General features: G+C 29.0%; 1 protein-coding gene across 49 annotated transcripts in view; it reads left to right on the top strand.

The window, feature by feature from the left end:
* The window catches only part of LOC106661257, a 59783-nt gene that overhangs the window by 31795 nt on the left and 3461 nt on the right, over positions 1 to 24527 (top strand). For 20 of the 49 annotated variants that reach the window (XR_002910068.1, XR_002910061.1, XR_002910086.1 and 17 more), the window contains 41 exons: positions 105 to 155; positions 414 to 488; positions 584 to 664; positions 741 to 794; positions 984 to 1034; positions 1105 to 1161; positions 1220 to 1264; positions 2080 to 2133; positions 2207 to 2263; positions 2406 to 2498; positions 2571 to 2606; positions 2699 to 2788; positions 2932 to 3027; positions 3087 to 3140; positions 3555 to 3653; positions 3879 to 3986; positions 4103 to 4261; positions 4390 to 4446; positions 5039 to 5314; positions 6389 to 6496; positions 6574 to 6621; positions 9542 to 9610; positions 9676 to 9726; positions 10290 to 10334; positions 10431 to 10472; positions 10588 to 10614; positions 10854 to 10877; positions 11834 to 11860; positions 11930 to 12013; positions 12722 to 12787; positions 15277 to 15303; positions 17014 to 17046; positions 17310 to 17402; positions 17624 to 17749; positions 19995 to 20030; positions 20577 to 21316; positions 21395 to 21459; positions 21581 to 21637; positions 21711 to 21846; positions 22595 to 22634; positions 22706 to 22735. Coding sequence is in view for 2 of the 49 variants with exons in the window: in XM_014384580.2 (XP_014240066.1) it covers positions 105 to 155; positions 414 to 488; positions 584 to 664; positions 741 to 794; positions 984 to 1034; positions 1105 to 1161; positions 1220 to 1264; positions 2080 to 2133; positions 2207 to 2263; positions 2406 to 2498; positions 2571 to 2606; positions 2699 to 2788; positions 2932 to 3027; positions 3087 to 3140; positions 3555 to 3653; positions 3879 to 3986; positions 4103 to 4261; positions 4390 to 4446; positions 5039 to 5314; positions 6389 to 6496; positions 6574 to 6621; positions 9542 to 9610; positions 9676 to 9726; positions 10290 to 10334; positions 10431 to 10472; positions 10588 to 10614; positions 10854 to 10877; positions 11834 to 11860; positions 11930 to 12013; positions 12722 to 12787; positions 15277 to 15303; positions 17014 to 17046; positions 17310 to 17402; positions 23302 to 23343; positions 23628 to 23720; positions 23781 to 23921 (2613 nt within the window). In the remaining 47 variants the exon portion in view is untranslated. Of the gene's footprint in view, positions 1 to 104; positions 156 to 413; positions 489 to 583; positions 665 to 740; positions 795 to 983; positions 1035 to 1104; positions 1162 to 1219; positions 1265 to 2079; positions 2134 to 2206; positions 2264 to 2405; positions 2499 to 2570; positions 2607 to 2698; positions 2789 to 2931; positions 3028 to 3086; positions 3141 to 3554; positions 3654 to 3878; positions 3987 to 4102; positions 4262 to 4389; positions 4447 to 5038; positions 5315 to 6388; positions 6497 to 6573; positions 6622 to 9541; positions 9611 to 9675; positions 9727 to 10289; positions 10335 to 10430; positions 10473 to 10587; positions 10615 to 10853; positions 10878 to 11833; positions 11861 to 11929; positions 12014 to 12721; positions 12788 to 15276; positions 15304 to 17013; positions 17047 to 17309; positions 17403 to 17553; positions 17750 to 19994; positions 20031 to 20576; positions 21317 to 21394; positions 21460 to 21502; positions 21638 to 21710; positions 21847 to 22594; positions 22635 to 22705; positions 22736 to 22868; positions 22944 to 23301; positions 23344 to 23627; positions 23721 to 23780; positions 23922 to 24527 lie in introns of those variants that run through there. The other 29 variants (XR_002910081.1, XR_002910080.1, XR_002910044.1 and 26 more) reach the window with 29 other exon arrangements.

The raw sequence follows: 24527 nt of genomic DNA, 5'->3' as shown, positions 1-24527 counted from the left end.
TTTGAATTTTTTGGTTTCGCATTCATTAAACCAAAGTTTAGGAGAAAAAGGAATTTTTTTGTAGTGCTTATAAACACTTTTTTCTTTTCTTTTTTTCAATATAGACTTGAGGGATCAAATTCACCTATGAAGTTGATTATCGTCTATCATTCAGTGTAAGTTAAATGTTTAACTTTTTATCATATTTTTAAGTACAAAATTTAAAATTGTTCATTATGGGACACTACTATTTAATTTTAAAACCGGTAAAACATGAGGCCTTTTCTATCCATAATAAAACTATTAGCATCAGTTGATTAAAAATTGTGTCAAAGTTTTAAATACCTCATTTTTTTCTGGAATAATAGTTTGTTTAATTTATTTCTAAAAAGCGTTGTTAATCAATTATTTGATCTAACAGGAATTTGTTTCAGTATTAGATCGTCTATGGATTCAGATTCTTTTAACAAATTAACTGTAACTCAAAATACTATTGATAATACAAACAGGTAATATAGTAGTGCACCTTTGCAGCATATTTTTCCTTTTTAAAAACATCGTAGAAAATGATACAATTTACAAACGTTTTTGTGTTGTGAAACAGTCTACAGATTGTTGATTCCAAATTAGACAACATAAGGATGTCCCAATCAGCCACTTTAATTAACTCTGATAAACCATTGCTGTAAGAATCAATAATCAAAATATGTATATTATATGATAACAGTTATTTATTTTAATTTGTTTTATTTTTTATTCAGTAATGAAACGGAAAAAATGGTTTATAAACTATTTAATGGGGAAGAACGAACATGGTGAGTATGTTTTATACACAAAACAATGTTTATGATAAATTTAGAAAAATAGTTTTAAGACAATTAAATTCATTTTATTTTCTGTCATTTTTAACATACAGGTAACTTACATTGTCTGCTAATCAAAAAATGTTATCATTACACTTTAGTTTAATAATAATAAGTAAATGATTGAATTTGTATTTTTAGTGGTAGGAAGGAACAAGAAATGGGTGTTTCTAGTGTCATGCAACATTTTCCGTAAGTATGATTATTCAACTAACTTTTAATGAGCTCTAATTTTTAATGTTATTTTCGTCTTTCATTTTAGGAAAAAAGAAGAAGGGAAAAAACAACGCTCACCGATCAATAAGAAAATTCATTTAAAGTAAATGTTTATTTCTAGTAAAATTTTTTTGTTTTGTAATTAATGATTTTAATTATAGGGAAAATGAACAATATTTACCTGTAAATAGCTCAAAATGCTTGCTGTAAGTACATCTGTAGTTTATAAAAACACTGACATATTTTTTATAAACTCGCATAATTTATTGATAATAGTCTGGCATTGGATGATAAATAACTTTTTTGGCATGGAAATGTTAATTTATCAAATTGTTGGATGTTATTATGATGCATTCCTGAGAGCTGATTGAGAAATTTTTAATATATTGTATAATTTCTCTCTCTCTCACACTCACACTCTCTCTCTTTCTCCCCTGTTTCTCAATATTTCATTTGTTTCCTTTAAAATGCTCACTTCTTGAATTTTTTTTCCACTTTCTATTACTGGAATGTTTGGAGTATCGAAGTTCGGATTAGGAAGGGAGCACTGGGTTTGGTAGTAAGTTTGAATCCCTGTGCTGCCTTGGGAATTTTTCTAAATTGTTTGAATAAATAATAATTCGTGCAAATATGCTTAACTGGTTGATCGTTAATGATACCTGATGTTTAGCAACCGAAAAGCCTCCTGGTATGATACAACTATTTTACCTTTGTCCATCAAAACTTTTGGTTTTCACACTTGCTATCGTAAGATTGAAGTGTATTGAGTCTCATTATTAATAATGATGATGTAAGTTCATGATTTATCCCATCAGATATTTCAGCAATGATGTATCCAATTAAAAAGAAAATAATGGGTGTAACCTATTATACTTGTTTTCATTTTTATTATCAAAATTGTGAGAAATTGTATATATACAAATGTTGATTTGAAAAATTGTCTTTTAAATTTTTAAGAAAATAATGACAATCTGTTATTTTTAAAGATTGTTAACTTTTTTGACATTTGTATTGATTATAGGGTTAAAGAAAAAAGAACAACTTGCTCCCCTGTGTATAAAATAAAAAAATTACTGTAAGTACAGCACACAAATTATTTTATCTGATGAAAATTTTGATTTTATTTATTTTATTTTTTTACTTTTCAGAGGAAAAAGAGAAGCAATAAAGCAAAGTTTATCTGCTGTCAAGGTCATGAATGTTCGGTCAGTTATTTATGTTAATGTTTATTGGCAACCAAAATTTGATTTGTGTTAACAAGTTGAATAAACATTTATTAGTATTATTTAATACATCTATTATATATACAATGTAAACAAGCTAAGCTTAATTTTTTTTAACTTTTAGAAAAACAGAGGAATCAAAAAGACAACATTCACCGCCTCCTGTTAGAAGGTACATGAATAGAGCGCGAAGTAACGAGAGTTTTACTTTATTGAAGTAAGAATATATAATGCTTAGTCGGAATACTGAAGACTAATACTAATTCATTTGTTTTGTTTTGTCTTCTAGTGTTTCGTCTGTAGACGTACCTAGTGCAGTGCCCAGGTAAAGTACATAACCAGTAGTAGTGTTAAGTTTTCTAGATATTGAATCTTGCTTTGTATATAAATATTTCTTCTTTTTTTTTTTTTTTCAAGTTTACACAATGTTAGCAGTGGGTTTGTTAACAGTATGTATAAAGTCTGCAAGGCTTTAGATGGCGACGTGATGAAAGAAAAGAAAATTAGGTGATCTTAAATGCTTACATTAATGGCCATTTTATTTTATTTATAACTCAATAAACATTTTCTCAAATAAATTTATGCCTTAATGATTTCTTTAAATTAGCTTTGATTATAATTTTACTGTTTGTCATTTTGTTTTGTTTTAGTAAACAACTTCCACCGGCTACTCTCCATCCATCGTTGCAGTGTGACAATAGCAGTGGAACAATTTTACCTAGTTCATCATCAAGTCTTGAGTCCTTGTAATTAACCCACATTGTTTTAAGTCAGAATAGAATGTATACTTAATGTGACTTTGTAGGTACCCATCTCTACATAATGTAAATTTGAGGACGAGAAATTGCAAGGATCTTGAGTAAATATCACCTCTTATCTAGAAAATTAGTGCTGTTATTTAAAATCTTTAAAATCAGTAACATTTGAAAAAACAGGATTAAACTATTTAATTTTTTTATTTTAATTATTTGTGGGGTGTAGGTGGCCACAATGGTTAAGGCATTGACACAGAGCCGCTGTAAGGTAAAAGTCCTTTGTTCAAATGAAGGCCAGCTGGGTTCGAACCCGACAAACTTACAAATGGGCTTTTTACAAAAACACCTGCACCCTGAGGATTCATATAACCTTGTAGTTGAAAACCCTCATAAAAAATTATAATTGTTTTAAAAATATTTATGTTAATGTTTATTGTAGAATGTATTAAAATTTACACTGAAACATTAGGATTAAAAACTTTAACTATCTGATTTTCACATAACCATATTTTATTTAGTGTGGGACGTTGGTATTTGGTAAATTGTGACAATGAAGCAAACTTGGGAGAAAAAGACTCAGTTAGTGAAATAATAAGAGCCGGGAAGTCCTCTGTGGAGTATGTTGTTCATTTTTTGTTTTATTCTACCTTAAAATATTTATGATAAGCAAACAATTTAAAGAGTGACAGTTCGTTTTAATTTTTTTGATTATCAAAAATAATTAGATTAACAAAGAATTTTGTCTTAATAAATATAATTTTTTTTAAATTTACTTTTGAGTATTCGCTCAAACACAATTTCTATAGTTCCCTGATTATTTGAGTAATATTTTTTTCCCTTAGCAGCACTTATAATGAAAATTGGGAAGAAAAAACTAGAAAACTAAGACAGGGAAAAAGGCCAGCTAAAAAAAAATCAATACTTAACAAATCAAAATTTTGCTTTAATCCGTAAGTATTGTGTTCATTGTCATGAGAGTGTAGATATGAAACCAATTTCCCATTTCTTTATACAAAATCTTAGCTTTGTAAATCGATATCAGTTTGCTAAAACATAATTTGAAAAGTTCTAGTAAAAAGAAAGAATGCACATCGAAACTTCGATCTCCTGGCAAGGATCCATGTAATGCATTTGCATCATCATATTATAGCCCAAGTGATGCAAATCCTTGCTGTTCAGAATGGGGCATGGGTGGAAAAAACCCCAGGAACACATCAAGAAAAAGGTAACTTTCTAAAAATGTTTTTGATGAACTATATTTTAATATAAATCTTGTTTTATTTTTATTTTTTTTACGTGAAATCAAACCCAAAAAGAATCCATGTTACCATTTTTATTTTTATTTTATTTTAGACGTGAAAAAACCATTACAAGCTCTGATTTGACATTGGAGGAATGTTACATGCTAATGTAAATATGCAATTTAATGTGTGCTTCAACATGTCAGTGAAAACTTTCCTATATTAACTTATTTGTGGAAGTTTTGAAGACACAAAATATTTTTGCAATATGTATCGTGTCTTAAAAACTTTTTCTTTCTTTGTTTTAAATCTAAGCTAAATATAATTTGTCTTAAATTTGCTTTTTCATTTTTTTCTTAAGGTAGGAAATCTTGCAACTTGCAGATTTGGTTTAGAAAAGGTCACTCAATTTCAAAACTTTCTACTATATTATAAATAATTTTTATTGTTTTAATTAAATTCCATTTGTGATTTATACCTACAATTAAAATAAAGATTAGTCTAAAATTATTATAAGGGAAATAAATAGAAGTTTTAAATATTGTTTTGATTACTTTGATTAGTTTAATTACTTTTTTATTTTGATTTGTATATCAGTTTTTTTCAAAATTCAAAATTTTCCCCTAAAACAATTCAAATAGAGCATGCCTTGGTTCTAATGTTTATTATGATAATGTTTGATAGCGTTTATTTTCAGCATTATTGTTACTCGTTTCTCTAAATCTATCGAGTTACTAATTCGAATTAAATTTTTTATTTAGAAATGGGATCAGAGATGGGACAATTACAGTTAAAAGTACAAACGATCAATGTGTTGAGGGATGTCTGAAAAAATGTTGCGACGTGCCAAAGGGAATGAAACGATCTACTGTCAAGAGACAGTTGAACACCCCATTTAAGAAACCACCTCCTCGTTCGCCTCCCACAGGGATTGACGATAATGATGTGTGTTTGCCAGCCTGTTTGGACACAACCGCTGGTTTAACAGACAAAGAGAAATTATGTGGTGGAAAAGGAAAAATCCCAAAAGCATTCAGGTAAAACAAAAATTTGTTACAATCATTCACCTTATAGTATTGGTGAAATGTTAGTTTTTAATTTTTTTAAAATTTTTGTTATGCCTAATTTCACATACAACAAAAAGCCCTCTATAACAGACACACAAGAAAGAAGTGTTTTTGTCCATTAATGAACGATGCCCATTCATAAAGACATTTCATGATTAATTCATTCACCATAGCAAAGGATTTTTGCCTAACGTATTTATAAAAGTCAAGCATCCAAAATCGATTTTGAGTGTCTTATGAAATGGTGTAGCACAAAATAAGTTGAGACTTGAGAGCCAAGATTAAGAGTAAATAAATAGGGTGGCAATTCTATTTTCCACCAATCAGAGTCAACAATGTTAAAGCAGAGGGGCAAGAATTTTTGGTTCCTCTACAAAAGAGAAGCTTTCAATGAAAAAAAGAAGACAAAATAATTTCCAGGAAAAATAGAAAACAAAAAAATAATAAAAATAAAAGTTTGATCAATTTAGTCTTTAACAAATGAAAAGCTTTTGAAGGAAGGAACCTTATGAAGAAAATGTAATGTCATGGGTTTGAATCCCGCTCGTCGCGCTTCCTTTTTCAATAAGACTCAAATAAAGTTTTAAATGCAGAATTGCTTTGGAATAGAATCTTCCCTGAGGCTGATATATTAATTAATAATTCCTTGATGAACAATATTGGTTGTTAAACTCAGGACATAATTTTGGTATCAAAAATGACTGAATTGTTAGGACATCTGGCTCTTGTCGATGTTGAAACCTAGCAAAGCTCCTGAAATTTTATTTGAAAATAATTGGAAAAAAGTAGCCTGATCCCTCATCCATGACACTTAACGGGTTTGACATTAAGCTTGGAATTACTTTTACTTCAGTCTCAAATTAAGAGTCTGGGTGAAATGTCTAATTTTGTCTAATTTTAACCATTCTATTTAAAACTCCTTCATGTTTGTTGAAGAGAAAAGGTGTTTAGTCACTGTAAAAAAAATTTCTTCCAAATTTGTGTAATGTTATTGTAATTTACTTTCATGCCAGTATCATTTGTCTTGCTTGCTCTTCATTTTAGATACAACTATGAAGACGAGGAGTATTGCGAAGATCAGAATAAAAACAAAGGTTATTATAGTGGCTATGAAGACAGTAACAGGAATATGCAAGATTATAATTGTGGAAAGTAAGTTACCCAAATAACTTGAATATAATACAGTTAACAGTTAGACAACTGTTTAATAAAATCATTGTTTATTTTAGTGACTTTATGATGGGCCCTTCACAATATTGTGATGACAAATATGACAAGTAAGTTAGCTGGTATAGTTAAAATATTAAGGGGTTTAAAAAAAAATGGCATAGCTATGTTTATATGTTTGTTTAACATGTGGAAGTTTTTAATTAGATGGTTCTTTTTAAATTTCTAATTACATTTGAATGAGACCATGGCGGTTGAGTGGTTAGGATATCTGGCTTGTATTTGTCACACTAGTGATTCTTAGTTCAAATTTCAACACATCCCTTGGAATTTTCATTGAGATTAATTTGGAAAAATATTGTAAAGTGGTTTATCTGCCTTGTCGTTGGTTAGACATTAAGTTAATCCTGTATGACAGGAAATACTTTGTTTTTACTTACTTTACTTTAATTATTTAATTATAGCATAATACTATGTTTTATTTTTAAAGAAACTATGCTTGTAAGTCAGCCTTCAACGTCAAAAGACAAAATGTATAGGTAGTGTATATTAATGTTTTCATTCTCTATATTGTACTCGTTTCTGTATAAAGCCCACACTTTAAAAACATCCTATTTTTCACAGTTTTAACGATTAAAAATCAAACTTCGAACTGGGACTTTTGAGTATTATTTCTTATAAAGGCATAAACGTGTGCTTTATAAAAGTTGGTTATTTTCCATTAGAAAAGTTAATATATAATATATTTTGTGAATGTGTGTATGACACCATACATATACAAACATATCTTCTTAACTATTCATTCAAAATATTTCTTTCAGTAAATTTAATTAATAGAGATAATCATTATTAGACTATATTACAATAATAATTTATTTGGTGTGTACATACGTTAAACAAAATGTAATTTCAAATGATAAAATTATACTGTAATTTAATCATTACTGACCATTTTAGTCTTCCTATACTCGCTGGGTTAGGTATGTTAATAAGGTAAGTTTAACTTTTTTTGTTCCTCTTAAATATATATATATATATTTACTGAGGCTTTTCAGTAAAAACCAGAGACATAAACTTTTGACTTTTTGTCTAGTTTCTCATAAGCCAAAAAATTTTGATCTAACTCTTCAGGACAGCGAGATAAGAATTGGATTTTAAATATTTCAAATGGTAATATAATCAAAATACATTTTTTAAGGGTTTTTGATGCTGATTTGAAATGTGCAAACAAGTTTTGATTTGGTGCGACCATTCACAAGTTATTCACAGAAAACTATTCCTGAATATTGATTTTTGGAAAATCAAAATCTTCTTAACCAAGAACCAATTCATTTATTTATCATGTTAATCGTAAATTGATTGTTTTACATGATTCAAAATATCACAACAATTTCCTCAAAGAACATCAACTAACAGGATGCTTTCGATGCAACCCTTTAAAACATGATTTAGCCTGATGCAAATTTTAGTCCACGAATACAAAAGAAATAAATGATAAACAAAATATAAATTAAAAATTAATTTGTTGACCTTTGAAGCTTTTGAATAATCCCAAAATAAGATTGAAATTTTTTAGTACATAATTAACACTCATCTTAAAAACTACTACGATAAAGTTTAGTTTTTACCTTCTTTGACTTATTAGGCAAATCATAAAAATGACATATGTTACAAGAAAAATTGGAGATCATTCTGCAGTGGGGACAAGTGGACTGAAATTTGCACCAGGCTGAATTGTGCTTTAACGAATTACATCCAGTGTCTTGTTAGTTGATGTTATTAGAGGAAATTACGGCGAAATTTTTTTTTCTGGTACTATAAGAAATTAATTTATTATCATTTAAAATGATAAATAAATAAATTGGTTCTTGATTGAATTAGTTGGAGATTTCATTTTTCGAAAATAAATGTTTGAAAATATTTAATTTATCATATATATTATATAATAATTTTATCTCAAATAAAAACCTTAATTAATTGAAAGATGTTAATTGGTCAAGTGGACCACGAAACTAGTAAATTTAATGAGTTTGAAAATAGTTTTTTTGCAAATAACGTGAACGTGTGTTTAATAGACCAAACCAGCGAGGATGGCAGACCAAAATGTAATGATCAAATTCACCATAAATTAGTGTAAATATGCAATATACAAATAAATAATTAACATAATAAGCCATAAAAAATTAATGAAGAGGAGCAAGAGTAATAAATAGCAATACAATCTTGAGAGAATGTACTTTTGATGTGATGACACATACATGGCTTTTTGGGGTAAATAAAAATCTGAAAGAAGTGCAACCATTTATTCTAAAGAATACGAACGATTAATGGCTGATTAAACAAATTTATTAATATTTAATTGCAGCAACCACAGAGTTCAATATTTTAATTTTTTAAATATTTATATATATAATCTCAGATCCACCACACACTACAGATTTTTATACGAATTATTGGTTATTTTGTTGCTTATACAGTTTTAAATCTTATGTGAGTGTGCATACTTAAATGAATATAGTCAGCTACCTGTCCGATTTTCTTCCAGCTGAAAAGTTGCCCAAAATTGGCTCAGGGGAGGCCTTTGGCACAAAAGTATCAGTAATTTATACCCTTAATTAATCTTTTTGAACCAAAAGTTTTCAGCCCCTCTAGTAATTTCATACATTCAGTAAAATTTTGTAGACTGTTGCAAAATTTTAGACAGATTTCAGCTTTGACATCACTGGTAGGAATCGGCCAATTATATTGGATAGTCCACCAGCACCCATAAAAGTTGTTGACCTAGTGTGTGCAGTTGCAACCCAATCAGCCTAAATTATCTGCATTTTGTTTACTCTGTTCTCTGTAGTGTGCGGTAGCCCTTAATTAAACAATGAAAAGAAAGGAAGATTTTTTGTTAATAGAATATATAATTCTATAAATATATGATGATTTCATTTGAACATTTAAACTGTATTAATAATTTCATCATACATTAAATTTGTATTAATAAATAATAAACTATATTAATAAATAAAATGAATTATTTAGTTTGGGTCAGTACAATTCAGGACTTTGCAGCTGTTGTCAGTTTAATGGATCTTGTTCAGCACAAAACAAGTAATGTTATTATAAATTGCAAAAATAATTTTTATATTTAATATGCATAATATTTTATAAAATAGGGATAACTATGGTGGAATGAAAAGTGGATACTTAGACAGAAATTGTGAAAGGTAATCAATAATTATTCAGTAATAAAAAATTGTAGTTTTTTAGAATGATCTTTGGAAAATTGTATGTTTTGTAATTAGATGGTAGATATTTAAAATATTATCTACGTAATATGATAAGTATACAGATCGGTGTTAACATCAATTTAGCAATGATTTTACTTAATTTAGAAATGTATTGTTCTTACTAATTATTAAAAAGTTAATTAGTTAGTTAATTATATAAAAATTGCATGTAGACAAAAATTGTAACAAAGATACCAGTTTAAATAAGTAAATATAAAAAATAAGTCACTGTAAACAAACTACGTAATACACATTATAAATAAATCATTTGTCATAGCTTTTAATTATTAGTATAGCAGAATTACAAGTTGATAGTAGAAAGTTAAAAGTAAAACATTGAAGTAGTTAACTAATTACTGGATTTATTTTTGTTGAAACTATTTATTTAGAATGTTTGTTATTTCACTGAGTTAAATCTTCAACTTCATACTTTCAAATTAATATCCCATTGTCATGAATCAACATTACAAATAATTATTTTGTCGTTGTCTTGTACGCAGCGTATTGAATACAGTTCTTAGACATCATTCCAGTGATTTTCCAAGGTTATTATTAATAATACTATCATTTATTATTATACTTATTATGTTACACAATGAAAGAAAGCATAAAAATTATTTTTTGTCTGTTTATTTTTACAGAACTGCATCGGACATTTGCAGGAAATATGAAAACTGCCCACCGTACGTTTTTATATATTTATATATATATTTTAAATTGTGGAGTAGTGTGGTAGATCTAGCTTTTCACTTTGACAGAGTAGTAGAACACAAGCTTTTTAAATTAAATCATTTTCAGAACTCGTATCGCTGCATTTGATGTAAAGTAAGTTAAGAATTGCACACAAACAGATAATTATAATAATAGTAATGTCAGTCAATTAATTACTTGTCATATTTATACATTCACTTATATATTTTTATTTAAATAAATAAATCAGTGTTATTTTGGTTCTATTTTGTTTTATTGCTTTTAAAAATAATGCTTTAAAAACCAAGCATTGTTTTTAAAAATTGTGATTTCTACCAACACATTTGTACTTATATGTATTATAATTGTTTCAGCCAATCGAACACATCTCTTATGAGGTAAGATTATTTTATGTATTTATTTATTTTTATTTGTTGTTGTTGACTGTCTCAAGTTAATACAAATCTAACTATTAACAGACTACCAAAAATGACAGTAATTGAAATAGAATGATTCTTTGTATTTTTTCTGCTTTAATGGCAATTCTTCAGCAGAAAGACTTGCAATAATTTCTCAGTTGGCACTCGGGGTGGGGAGTATGGTCTTTGGCTATCCGTGTCAAATTCTCAGTGTCCCTCTTGTTGTGTTCTTGCTAAAGAGATATGCTGAACTGAAGCACCTTGGAAAATGGGTGATAGTCTTTTGGGTGCCCAGAGACATTGGGCTGGAGGGCGATGAACATGCTGGGACATTTCATCCTCTAGACAGGACCAATGTGATCGGACACACTGACACTATACAAGTAATAAATATGCAATAAAAGAACATCGGTAACATCAGTGGGCCAGCGTGTATGAAAATGAGTACAACTGAATGATTCCCCCCCAAGTGTCAGAATCAAAAGGAAGGAATTGTGCTCACCCATTTGAGCCATTTCCTGGTTCTAGAGAAAGGTTGCTCAGTGTGTCGCACAAAGTCGAGGACTGCCAGGCCTTGGCCCCTTATAAGGAGCAAGTAGGCATCCATTATAAAAAAAGTCTTTGGGATTGAGAGTAGATTGTTGGGTCTACTTGCTAACCTGATCAGGGTCTAACCTGATCCAGTTTTTAAATTTTTAAGTTTGGTTTCCACATTTAATCTGTAAATATTATGTGCATTATTTATTTATTGTGTATATTTTTGTGTGAAATTGAATGTGGTTGTGTATTATTCTTGTAAATAAGAGGGTCAATGGCAGAAAATCAAGTACCTCATTGGCCCTCGTATGCTCTAGAGGCTGAAATAACTCCATTGTTGGTAGCCGCCATTAAAAAAATTCTCATTGTTCTTAATTAATCTATTGAAAACTTTTCAGATCTAAGTATCGGCCTGCGAATGCTGGGTAAGAATACCGGAATTATTTGTGTTGATGTTAATTTTTTCTTAATTTTTATTTTTTATTTTTGAACAGTCCCTGTCGTGAGCCATCAAGACCTACCTATAAGACTAGTTACAATAAGCCGTACAGTTCTTATCTCCCGAACACGTATTCAAAGTGAGTACTGAACAATTCTTTTCTCATAAAGTGCATGAAGTTTTTTTAAATTTATTTTTAGAGTAAACTTTTATAATAGAAAAATAATATTAACAATAAAGAGATTATCTGAACTGTGTAATCATTTTCTGATACAATTTATTTTCATTAGAGAAAATTTAACTGCATACTGTAGGTAAATAAATAATTTATCTTATGATACTTACTCTATTTCTTTAAATATATTTGAAACAACTATGTGAATAAGTTTACATTATTTATACTTATGAAGATCATTATTTGAAAATGTATTCAAAATAGTTGAATTTGGCTTTATTATGTTTACATTTCTTTTTATTTTTTTATGCTGAAAATTAAGATTGAAAATGATTAACACATTTGAAAATTTTATTTGATTAATTCTTGAAAATTTATAATAAACTAAATCAATTCATCAATTTGCATATCAAACTATAATTATTGCTAATAAACTTTGCTACATTTCATATTAAATATGTTTCTTTCAAGGATATTTATCAGAATAAATTTTCGTTTGTACAAACCGTTTAAAATGTTTAAGCCTTTTTAAAGATTACAATAGGACAACTAAATTTGATGATTTTATTGCCTTTTGACTTGAAATTGTTAAGTCTTTAGTTTGAAACTTGATTGAATTGATGATTGGTACAGAATGAAAATGATTGTATGTTAATTCTTTTGTCCTCCCAGCGACCCTTACAGTGAGTGTTGTAAGTCGAGTTACAAACCTATGAAAAGCAATCTTGATTATTCAAGGTAAGTAAGGAGTGTGATTACATTTTTGTAGATAGTGGAGTACAATTGAATAATTTTAAAAATTGTGTCAACTCAAAGTCCAAGTGAACCCTCACTCTCATGCCACGAGTTGTGGTCGGGATCATGTTCTGGCGACAATACAGCTTTTCCCTTGTATTCAAAGCAAGTTTCAGACCACTCTGGCCTTGAAAACATTAGCCTAGATTTCTTCAAGGGCAATTTTTTTATTTTAAGGATAATTTAAACCACAAGGGGATGATCATGTTTCTAATTCAATTCTGGTTTAATAAATTTATTTATATTCTATAAATTAATATATTAGTAAAAATTATAAGTATAAAGTAAATTTAATTGAATAAACATAAATCATTATTTAGAGATTAAAAAATATTATTTTTGGTGTATTAATTTCATTGTTGGTAAAGATAAAAACAAAAATGATGCAAAATATTCTAATTTGGTATGATTTAAAAAGATAAATCAACACAGTACTGTTTTTTCCATATTTTAATAAACATTCTCTAAGTAAAGTAGGCCATAAAATGTTCATCACTTGGATCTGACCTGTTAATTTCTGATAAATAATTTTCCTATTTTATTTTTTTATAGAAACATTTTATGGTACTTATGCCATAAAAAAGCTACGTTCCTCTTCTTTCAAATGGTATATTTGACCATTTTCCTTCCTTTTAGCAGTTTTTAAATTATAGCCACTTCAATCAGATATTCTGATAATGACTTATCAAAAATCTGAAAAATTTAAAGGTAAAAAAAATCAATAAATTTATATCCATACAAAAGTTGTTATATTTAGGGGTCTCTGGAGGTGCTAAAACAAAATTTTGTATTAGTTTCAAGAAATTTTTTTTATGACCTAGTTTACCGGGAAAATGTTTGGTTTTTAAAAATTATCGGTTAATGATAAAATTTGACAGCTTTTGCATATTGCAATCTACATAAAAAAAATGCTGTAAAATGATATAATTCTGTTGATACATAGTTGATTTGAGCAAGTAGAATGGCAAAATAAAAATATTAAAAAATGAACCAGCCTTTCAATCCACATCGGGGGATTGCTAATGTTTTTTGAAAAATAGGTTCATTTGTAGTTGAGGAAACTAGAAAAAATCCATGCTTTCTTTCATTTGTACCCTAAGGATCTAAAAAATCAAAAACTCAATTTTTTAGATGATTTTTTTAAAAACAAAAATTGTTTTTCTACAACGGTTTGAAGAAAACCCTCCACCCTTAAGGATCTAAATCTCTTAATTCATTTTATGCAAATTTCTATGCTTCATTTCATGTGTAATATTTTATCTTGATATGATTGTAATGTAGAATTTATTTGTGGTGAATCTCATCCACTCTACAAAGCTAAATTCATAAATGCATTACGATGGAAGCCATAATTTTTAATATTGTTAGTAGACGTTTATGTTTATCGTTTACTGTGTAAATAAGTGATTCCCAAACTGTGCCCCGCTGTGCTACAAAGACGTTGTGAAAAATTTTTATGTGCAAGTAATAATGCTCTAGTAATATTTTATAAAGGAATAATAATAATAATATTTCCTCGAAATGAGGAGGTTCCGGGTGAGATTAGGTACCGCCTTATCTAGTACGTTAATTCAAGAAAACGGGACTCCTCATGGTTCAGTTCTGAGTGTCACTTTATTTGCTATTGCGGTAAACGGTCTGGCTGATAATATAGATGATCGTATAGTCACACCTTTATATGTCGATGATCTTTGCTTTTATTCCTTTATAAAATATTACTAGAACATTATTACTTGCACGTAGCATAAAATTGTAGACAACATAAGAGGTATAGATAGAATGCTTTCCTGAATTACCATAAGAGATAGACGAGATAGACCAATGTTTTGACTTGAGGCACTGACAAAAAATTGTTATATATTAAAGGCACTGGAAACTGAAAATGTTTTGGAACCACTGGAACGTAAATTATGTTTATATATAGTTTTAATTAATTATAGTTTTAATCTAACATCTTGGTTGAGATGAAAAATCAACTGTCATGCTTTCATCTCAACCAAGACCTTAGGTTAAAAGTATAATTAATTAAAATGATTAATACGGTCAAATATGACTACTAAATAATTAACTAAGGTCCGAATTTCAACAGATTCGGAGTTATTCCCCTTTTTCCGAATTTTTAACATTTCACAACCTTGCTTCAAATAAACAATGATAACTTCAAAATTAAAAGGTTTTGGACAAATACATTGATACCATTGAAAACGATGTTAAATTTCCAATAAGAACACCCTGTATAGATTCAAAGACCTGATAAAGGAGATATATTCCTCGAAGGCTTGACGAAGAAAAGTTTTTCCTATCAAATTTGCCTTATCCCTGATTTTTTTTTCACATGTAATCGTAATATTTTAAATGATTTATTTGATAAATATTTTAAATGGATTATGATTTCCTAAATGTATTGTATTTAACATCATTAATGATTTCAGTTATTGCAGTGACATCCCGGATGATAGGTAAGAAAAACTCATTTTTAAATTAACAGCAATAAGTAAGTAATTATAATTTATTTTTAAAGTTTCCTTTGTAAAAAAAGTTTTAATCTAAAATTAATTGGTGAACATTATCGGTTGTCACATTTATCAGGAATTGTTTTAGTGTTGTTAGTACTATTTTAGCAACTAAGGTTATTAGTTGCGATAAATTATTTAAATATCTGCAGTTAATAAAAGTTTAATGTAGTTTATAGGGAACCTCTTCATATGTAGCTTTCATTCATTTGTGACAGTATTTATTGGAAGGAAGATTGTAGGAGAGTGTGTCAGAATACCCGATTGTCAACCATCATCAGCAATTACCATTATTTATGAAAGTACATAAGCACATAGCATAGAATGTAAAATATGAATATTAATGTTATGCTTTTGTATTTTTATTGCTGATGATGGGTGTAAATTCCTGAAATGTCTAAAGTAAATGTTAATAAATAACTTTTATAGTCATTTTAATGGTGGGCCCTTAAGGTATTTTGAGTACTCAGTTGCACCAAACTTATTACGCTATTAGGTTATTGTTTGTAATGGGATGAATGTACTATGTGATAATGTAGTTAATATCGTGGACCATAAATGTTGTGATGGGTTAGGTCAGTATGACTGACTAGAGCCTTACGAGGTTCTGCTAATCTCAAAAATAGACAACATTTAAAATATCCTAGAAAAATAAAAATAAAGGTAAATACAACACTGAAAATTTTATTTTTAACAATTATTAATTACGTACATAACAAACCCTACACCTTTAACATTTATAAACCTATCTTAAAATTACCCTTCATTAAAATTATTTAGGAACCAAAATATGTGTTATAAAATAAAATCATAAATTTTAATTAAAACCAATTTAAAATTAAAAGAGATAATACACAGGAAAATTGTCTATTTGACCTTAAAAGAATCATTTCTCTGTCAGTCCTGCAGAAGAAGTTTGACCTGGGGGAAGTTGCTTCTGCCTTTGGCAAAACCACTTCCCCTTGGGGGGGGGGTCAATCTCTAATCTCCGTCAATCCAGGGGGTGACAACGTGGAAGATTATTAGAGACAGCAAAGAATCGTAACATGTCCCATCCAAAAGTGATGGATCACCTGATCGTTCTTCATGAGTGCTATTTGGTGGATTTTTGTAATAACAAAAAAAAGTTTAAATAAAGGTGGATTAACAAATGTTTTAATAAGGACCAAACAAATATATCCCTGCAGCAGGAGCATATATAAAAATTACAGAAGTGGGCGCAAGCAGTATTCATTTCTGCATTTTGTTTTTCCATTTTTTTGTTTAAAAAAAATAAATAAAAATATATATATTTACTACTGTCTCCTATTGATATAACCTCTGCTGTTGGAAACCCAGTTAAAAAAAAAAAAAATACACTTTTCTGTTCTAATAATTCTTTACTAGCTGGTAATATTCAATACTGCATGTATGTCTTATAAGTCCTGTTAGGTTCAGTTTAAATCATTAATAAACAAACATTTCTATTTTTGACAATATTATGATTCACATTCAGTACAATTCAAGTTCCATTCATCATTTAGCAAGTAATAAATCTTTTCATTTTACGAATTTTAAATATCTTAACCATCCCAACCTAACCAACGTTATAGTTACGACAGGGAATGACATTGAAGAACCTGGTTCAAATACTTATTGTAAAAGAATTATTTTCAGGCAATGTAAAGAAAACACCCCAAGAAGGACAGTGTAAGTCAATAGATCTAGTTTTATAACATATAACCAAGACTGTGAGGACACTTAAATTTTCTTACCTCTCTCATCATTGCAACACCAATCTTAATTTTGGTACTTCTAAATTATTCAGGTCTTCACGTTCCAAAAGAATTTTATTTCAAATTGGAAAATAATTAAAGAGAGAGTTAAGAATTTTTTTTTTGCATGTAAAAGTGCAATGTATTAGCAGTATTTAATTTTGGATTTAATTTGTTCTATTTAATTGAATTGTTCAGCTATGCTGCGTATGACCTAAACTCTCCAAAGTATGTTCCAATACAAACAAGTGTTTCTGTGAATCCTGATCGAAATTATCTCACATCTACCAGGTATGTTTAACTCAAGTGACCATCGTTTTAAATTTTCATTGTTGCTTTTCCCAGAATTTTATGAAATTGATGGCAATTCAAATGAGTATAATATGCATAAACACTTTTGTTTGTTTCTGTTTTTATAATCCTTTGTGTCTTTGATTTTCAGATTTATTAAAAATCCCTGTCTATTCATTTCTAAAAATGTTTCTAGCATTTCTCAATTCTCCCCTTTTTAGAGATGCGTCCTGTCAACAGAAACTGGAGAGACAGGTAAAAGACAGCTATTGTCAGACAGCACAAAATCGTTCGTATCCGCCTGTTAGCCAAAACCGACCTTGTTTTTGTCCAACTTCCTGTTGTGGGTATGTAATAATATAGACCACACTCGGGATAAGAAAAAAGTTTTTCTTTAGTCATAGCATGCAAAATAAGTGAGGCATTCAAACAAAACAAAAAATTAATTCTGTTTATTAAATATGTAAGTTTTGAAGACATTAGTAAAAATGTTACAAAACAACACATATATTTGTATTAGGATGTGCAATTTTTTAAAATATTTTTTTAATACAAAAAAAAGAGAAAAGAATGTGATATGCAATGTAGTTTAGCACTTGCTTAAATTTTGATAATAATAGTAGCATTTTTTATTTATATGTAGCAATAAAATTCACTATATTAACATAACCGTTATATAACTAATCCTTGAGTTTAGTCACTATAATTTCTAGAATCATGGATGTTTTGAAATTCTCAAAAGTGTCAGTGTGATGGGTTGATGTCCCAAATATTTGGGGGATTTTACATATAATTACATATGTTTCCTTAATTTACACATTTTGGCCCATATTTAATAAAAATAAAAAACAAAATTATTGAAAATTTTAAAAAATGAGCAACAAAATAAGAAGTATTTTAGAGAACTAAAGATTTCAAGTTGTAAACAAAAATTTTGGGAAAAGTTTTTTGTTCAGATGTGAATTCTGTATCAAACGTTAAAAAGGATTTCCTTAAAGCGCTGATAAAATTCCAAATGTATCGCTTCCACCACAATCTGTCATAATATTATGGGGGACCTGGGTAGAAGCCACCATGTTCTACAGTGAAAATTTTTCAAAAATTAAGGAACAAATAGGAAGAAAATGCTGTAGCCCTGGAAAAGGCAAAAGAAATTATGGAAGTACATACACTGACATAAAATTGAGCTTTCATTGCATTAATTTCATTTTTTTGGCAAGCACAATTACGCAACTGGAAATCCAGTACCCCTCACTCTAATGACTCCTTCGAAAATTTGGAAAATATTATTGGAAGGACGGGAGATAAAGTAAAACAAAAAGTGTAAAAAATCTCAGATTTGACAACTTGAGAGAGATTACTCTTTTGATGGGGGGAAAATTGCAAAACATAAATTCCTCTCACTCCAAATGTAATTACAGTCTTCAATATTGGGCCCCCATTACATCCCATTCATTAGATGCGGATCATTCTTTTAGTCAGTGCAGAAATATTTTAGCACCAGGTTAACATAATTTTACTTTCAGTTTTAAAATGCATTTTTTTGACACTAGAAAACATTTATATTTACAAAAATTTAAAAATGGATGATATTTTGAATAAATTTGAATTTTAAAAATTTACTTGTTCTATATTTCCTTTGTACACAGTGTAAATTATAAAATTTGCTTACAAAATGCATAACTAAATCTTTTTTATTTTACAAATTTTCTGTTTTACTTGCAAATTTGTTAAAAAATAAATACATATTTATAATAAATAAAGTATATTTTATTTCACATATACCTGGTCCCTATTTATATATATTTTAAAAAGTCCCAACAACCTATTCAATTAAAAATTGCTTTCTCATGTTGTTTAGGTAGTGGAATGATTTAAAAATTTATGTCTCATTATTTTTTGGTGCTATACAAACAATATAATGAAATATGACATAAAACCCCCCATTTATAAATCTTATTTTATAATAATATCTAAAATATGACAAAAATAGGGAAAATTCAAAAGGATGAAGTTCAGATGAGGAGTTGGAGTCCAAGTGGATTGAAGTCACGATAGCTCAAATGTTTGTGCAGTGGCCCACCAGTGGTGGTGTATTGAACTGAAGGGTCATGGGTTCGAATCCTGCTTGTGACACCAACTTTTTCATCTCAACCAAGACCTTTGGTAAAATGTTAAAATTAATTAAAATATTGATAATAAAAATAAGAAGTACTCTTGTGATCTTTGGACTTGCACCTTGCTTCCAACTCCTGGAAGGAATACCACAAAACAGAGCCCTGCAGCTTGATCATCTTGGTCTGAATAGTCTTGCTTTGTTTTGTCTATTAGAAACATTTCAGCATAAATCAATCTTCAGTGGTTGATAAACTGTGTCAATGTCATAGACAGCCAGAACAGTCGAAGATAACTGAGTTATAGGCTCATCACCAAACAATTTTAAAAATATTTGAAAATCAATAAATGTGTCTCACTTCTTTTGTTCGCAATGATTTTAATGAAATACAGTTCAATGTTAATGTTAATATGAACATAAATGCAAACCTATTGGTAAGTCGTTTAACTCACGCCATTACTATTTCCATTGAATAGGTATCATGCACCATTCTTTCAGCCTGATTCACAACAGTAAGTATCAATGCACTTTTATTTTTGTCTATTTTAGTCATGCACATAAATATTGTCTTTCGTTGATCTCGTAATGACAAAGAACAAGACCTACCGAACAACATTAAAAAGAATCTTAAAGAAATAATGATGTCAAATAAATTATGAAGCATATAAATTTAACAAAAATTCAGTATTTTCTACATTTACAATGAATGAGAAAAAAATATATACACAGCTATAATAATTTAAACTTCTCTATACAAATTAAAGTTACATCGCGCACTATTTTTCATATCCAATTCTCAATTGATTAATATTTTGAAAATTTTATCAAAATTTATGATCTAACACATTGTTAACTGTTATGATTTTGTAATTACAGATATTAAAATGATTAAAGGTTTAAGCAGACTTTCTGTTTTTATTGGATGGATAATGTACAAATTTCATAATTGATAAGTGATCATTTATTAGATTTTAAACCTACTTCAGGAGAGGAACTAGCCAATATGACATAATTAAAGTCTAAACAATTGTCTTTTTTTTCTCGCTTTTCTCTTTTAGGAACAAGAACGAATTCTCTTATCCAGCACAAACAACATCAGCAAAAGTTCAGCACATTGGCTTAAGTCCTCATTTAGGCACAGCCCAAAGTAAACTGTCACCAAATAAAACCAAGAAATTGTCACCAAGTAGAACTGTTCAGTTTGATTCAACTAAGAAAAATCTAGGCACATCAAAATATACATCAACGAGCGAACTGTTTAAACAACAATCAGAAGAGAAGACAAAAAGTAAAGCTGCGAATAAGAAAACGTCTTTGAAGAAATCCAAAAAACCTGACCAAAATGCAAAAGCTAACAATTCTCCAAAAGCAGAAGCACAGCCCACCACCCAGCAAAACAAAAAAACACGAAATAAAACGCCTACTACTGTAAAGCAAGATGTACCCAATCCTACAACAAAAACATCCCTTTTAAAGAAAGACGCATCTAACACCAAGACTGTAACAAAAGCACCCTCTTCTGTAAAGAAAGACGCACCTAGCACTAAGGCTGTATCCAAAACACCTACTTTAAAGGCAAAAGAGCCACCTAGCACTAAAGCTGTAACAAAAGAACCCACTTTAAAAACAAAAGAGCCACTTTCTGGCTCACCAAGCAAAACAAAAACTACAAAGCCAAATATAAAGAAAAAAAAGTAAAAATTGCCCCCCCCCCGCTCACAAATGAAATAAAGTAGGTAGAAATTCTAAATTCTGCTGGGCCTTGAACGTATGCACAATACTTTATGGTATCTTTCACGTGAGTATACCTACACCAAATAGTATGTTGCACTATTTAGATGCACAGTTTTGTAATATGTATTTAAAAATTTCACAGCACTTTTTTTAAGCACAATCACATCATTCATGTACAAGTGGACAGGTAAATAAAAAATTCAAGAGGTGACTTTTATTGTTAAATTGATAAACATATTTACAATAATAGGAATTGGTGGAAATACATTTGATTTTGAATTAATATATAAATATGTATATTTTTTCAAAAGATTAATTAAATTTACAGCAACAAAGAAATTGCAGAGAAATCTATTATAATACGTGTACCCAAAGAAGCACATATGTATGTACTTATGACCTATTTTTGAACAAATTGTACATTCATTTTTTCTTAATTTAAACAATTTAATTTTAAGAGTTATAAAGAAGATTGAAGGATCTGAACAGGATAATGTATGCAGTAAAGTGCAACAGGATAATGCATTTAGTACAGGGCATCAGGATAATGTATTTACTGGGCAACCATTAGATGTGTGTGGTGATGACAGTGAGGTAATTTATATGCGGTTTTGATAGTATTTAAAAACATAGAATCAAGAAATATTCAGTCAATCTTAGGAGAAAAACAATTACTGGCAAATCCCAAATGACCAATGAAACTTCCAGCTTTACTGAAGCCAATTTAATGTACAGTTTAATGTGTTCGATGTATTACCACTTTTTTACTCACAAATAACTTGGAACATGGTATGGTCTAGATAAAGACACAAATTCTGTTTTTAGGAGCAAGCTTTCGATCTAGTTTAAGATCATTATCAAAGCAAAACAATTTCAATACAATTTTATTTACGAATTTAACAGATGGTTACAAATTTCTTTGAGGACCGACTCAGTTCTGACCTTTTCCAATTTAAACTTTAATTAAAAACTTAATAATGTCAATGTGTAAATATTTAATATTGTTTTGCCCTGAAGATGACCTTAAAATATGTGACAAGCTTGAATTTGTTGAAGATCCAGACTATTTGTGAATATGTACCAGCTATCAACAAAACTTTTAAATTTCAAACAGCCATTCAGTTAGAAGTAAAATTAATGTCTTCATATATAATTTGAAATTTATAATAATTAAATATTTTTATAGGTATATGTAGCTCACAAAATTAAGCTAATCAGATAATCAATTTTTTTATTTACAACTTTTATTTCATGTTTTAGAAATTAGTTATAATCTTTTTTCAAAATAATTTTTCAATTATCTGCATCCATAAAGTTAATGTAAGTTATTTTAATGTTCCAGCGGCAAGCATTAAAAGTGGACAATTCGAAACCGGTAAATGGTAGGGTTTTTCTTTAAATTTGTTATGCAAATTACTGCACACAAAATTACTTAACACATTTTTTCCTCTAGTGCCTGAAGTCAAGTCTACACAAACGGGCGGTATGAATGCACTTTTTTTAAAACGAAAATAATCTATTCTTTCTTATAGCACTGCAATATTTCTTTCAATACATTAAATAAGATTTGTGGAATTTTTCTTTATGAATTTATCTTAAATCATTTTATTTTACAGCCAACAGAACAAACACACCAAAAAAGAAGCACAAGAAAAAAGAAAAGGAAAAGGAGTGCTGACTAATGAATAAATGTTTGTTCATTTTAGTTAACTTGATTTATAAAACGTGATCTTTAACATTGCAAAATTGAACGTTGAAAAACAAATAAATTTACAAACAAAAAGAAACTTGAAAATCTTTTTTTTTACTTCTCTGAAAACAAGATTAGTTACTTCAAAATGTCAAGATGAATAGTTAAATCAAGACGAAAATGATTAATAAATAACAAAATACTTGTTAGAAATTATAGAGAATTAATTTGTGCTGTTTATCAATATATATGTAAATATTTTGTATTTTCTATAATTTCATATTAAATTGGGAAAAGCAACATGAGGTAGATTAATATGTTATGTAGATATGAAAGAGTAACCAAAACATTTATTTCAGAGACTTTTTCACTACAGAAGGAGTGGCTGATACTGGGAGATGGTATGCAAGCTATTGAATTATATATATTAAAAATAATAATTGTATAATTAGAAATAATAACACAAGGTTTTGAATTTGAGATTGGTTTTGATCAAACCACTGTTGAGATGTAAATTCTAGAGTGAATATCTGTTTAAATTTGGAGCGATTGTATTTTATTTGCTATGATAAAATTTTAAAAGCACCAGATTTGAATAATTCTAATTCTAGAAGTTTAGTTTAATTACAAAAACTAATATGTTTACATTTTGATATATTTGAATAACTTGAATGTACAATTTTAGGGATGGACAAAAAATAACTAGCCTTGCTGTTGAGCCTTCCAGAAAAAACAACATAGTAACGCTAAATGTTCCTTCTTCTTCAGACATGACTTTGTAAAAAAACAAATGTTAATTTTAAGAAACATTGTTTCTACATACAATTATTTTCTTCAGGAAAGTTCCTGAAGGTGCTTACAGAAACGTCACCGGAGGAGGATTAGTGAAAGATATCAACGCAGTCGACAATTCAAATCAAGAGTGTGAGAATTCAAATTTGGAAGGACAAAATAAATTGATCTCAGTCGTATACTACAAGTAATAAAACATATAATATTTAGTTTGAACAATTATTAATTTTTTATATAATTATGTTTGCAAACCAATTAAATTGGTTTATATCACCTATAGGCAGATGCCTCCAAAATTTACCTTCCCTTCACACCTCCTGACTTATATTATTATATTATAATTATATTGTAAGAATTCAGGAGACTTCAACTCAATGGGCTGGTGAAAATGGGCTTAACTTGAATGTTGAAAAGTCCCACGTTGTTTGAATCCAGTATCTATATTTGTTAACAATCAAGGCATTTTCTTCTGTCCCGCAGTCCTTGGGATTGCCATTGTTCTGGAATCCCCATAATATATCCAAAATTTCCCTATGCTGCTTCTCCACCCTCCATCAGTTCCTTCACGCCAGCCTTTTTACCTTTAGTATAGATAAACTCATTTCTTCCCTTATTCTTTCCCACTTTAATTACGGATTAGTTGTAAGTGAGATGGTGATAGTGATGGTGATGAGGATACTAAGAAGCAGTGTTAGTGCTCCCCAGGCACTGCAGGCTTATTGTACTTTCTAGGTTCCTAGTTCAGTGCAACAGACTCAATCCTTCTTAGAAGTATCAGGTCATTGACTGTTGT

The sequence above is a fragment of the Cimex lectularius genome, unplaced genomic scaffold, assembly GCF_000648675.2.
Source record: "Cimex lectularius strain Harlan isolate CLEC.00 unplaced genomic scaffold, Clec_2.1 scaffold23, whole genome shotgun sequence".
Classification (NCBI taxonomy): Eukaryota; Metazoa; Arthropoda; class Insecta; order Hemiptera; family Cimicidae; genus Cimex; species Cimex lectularius.
Note: the sequence above shows the minus strand (reverse complement) of the source record. Positions and strands in the feature narration are given on the sequence as shown.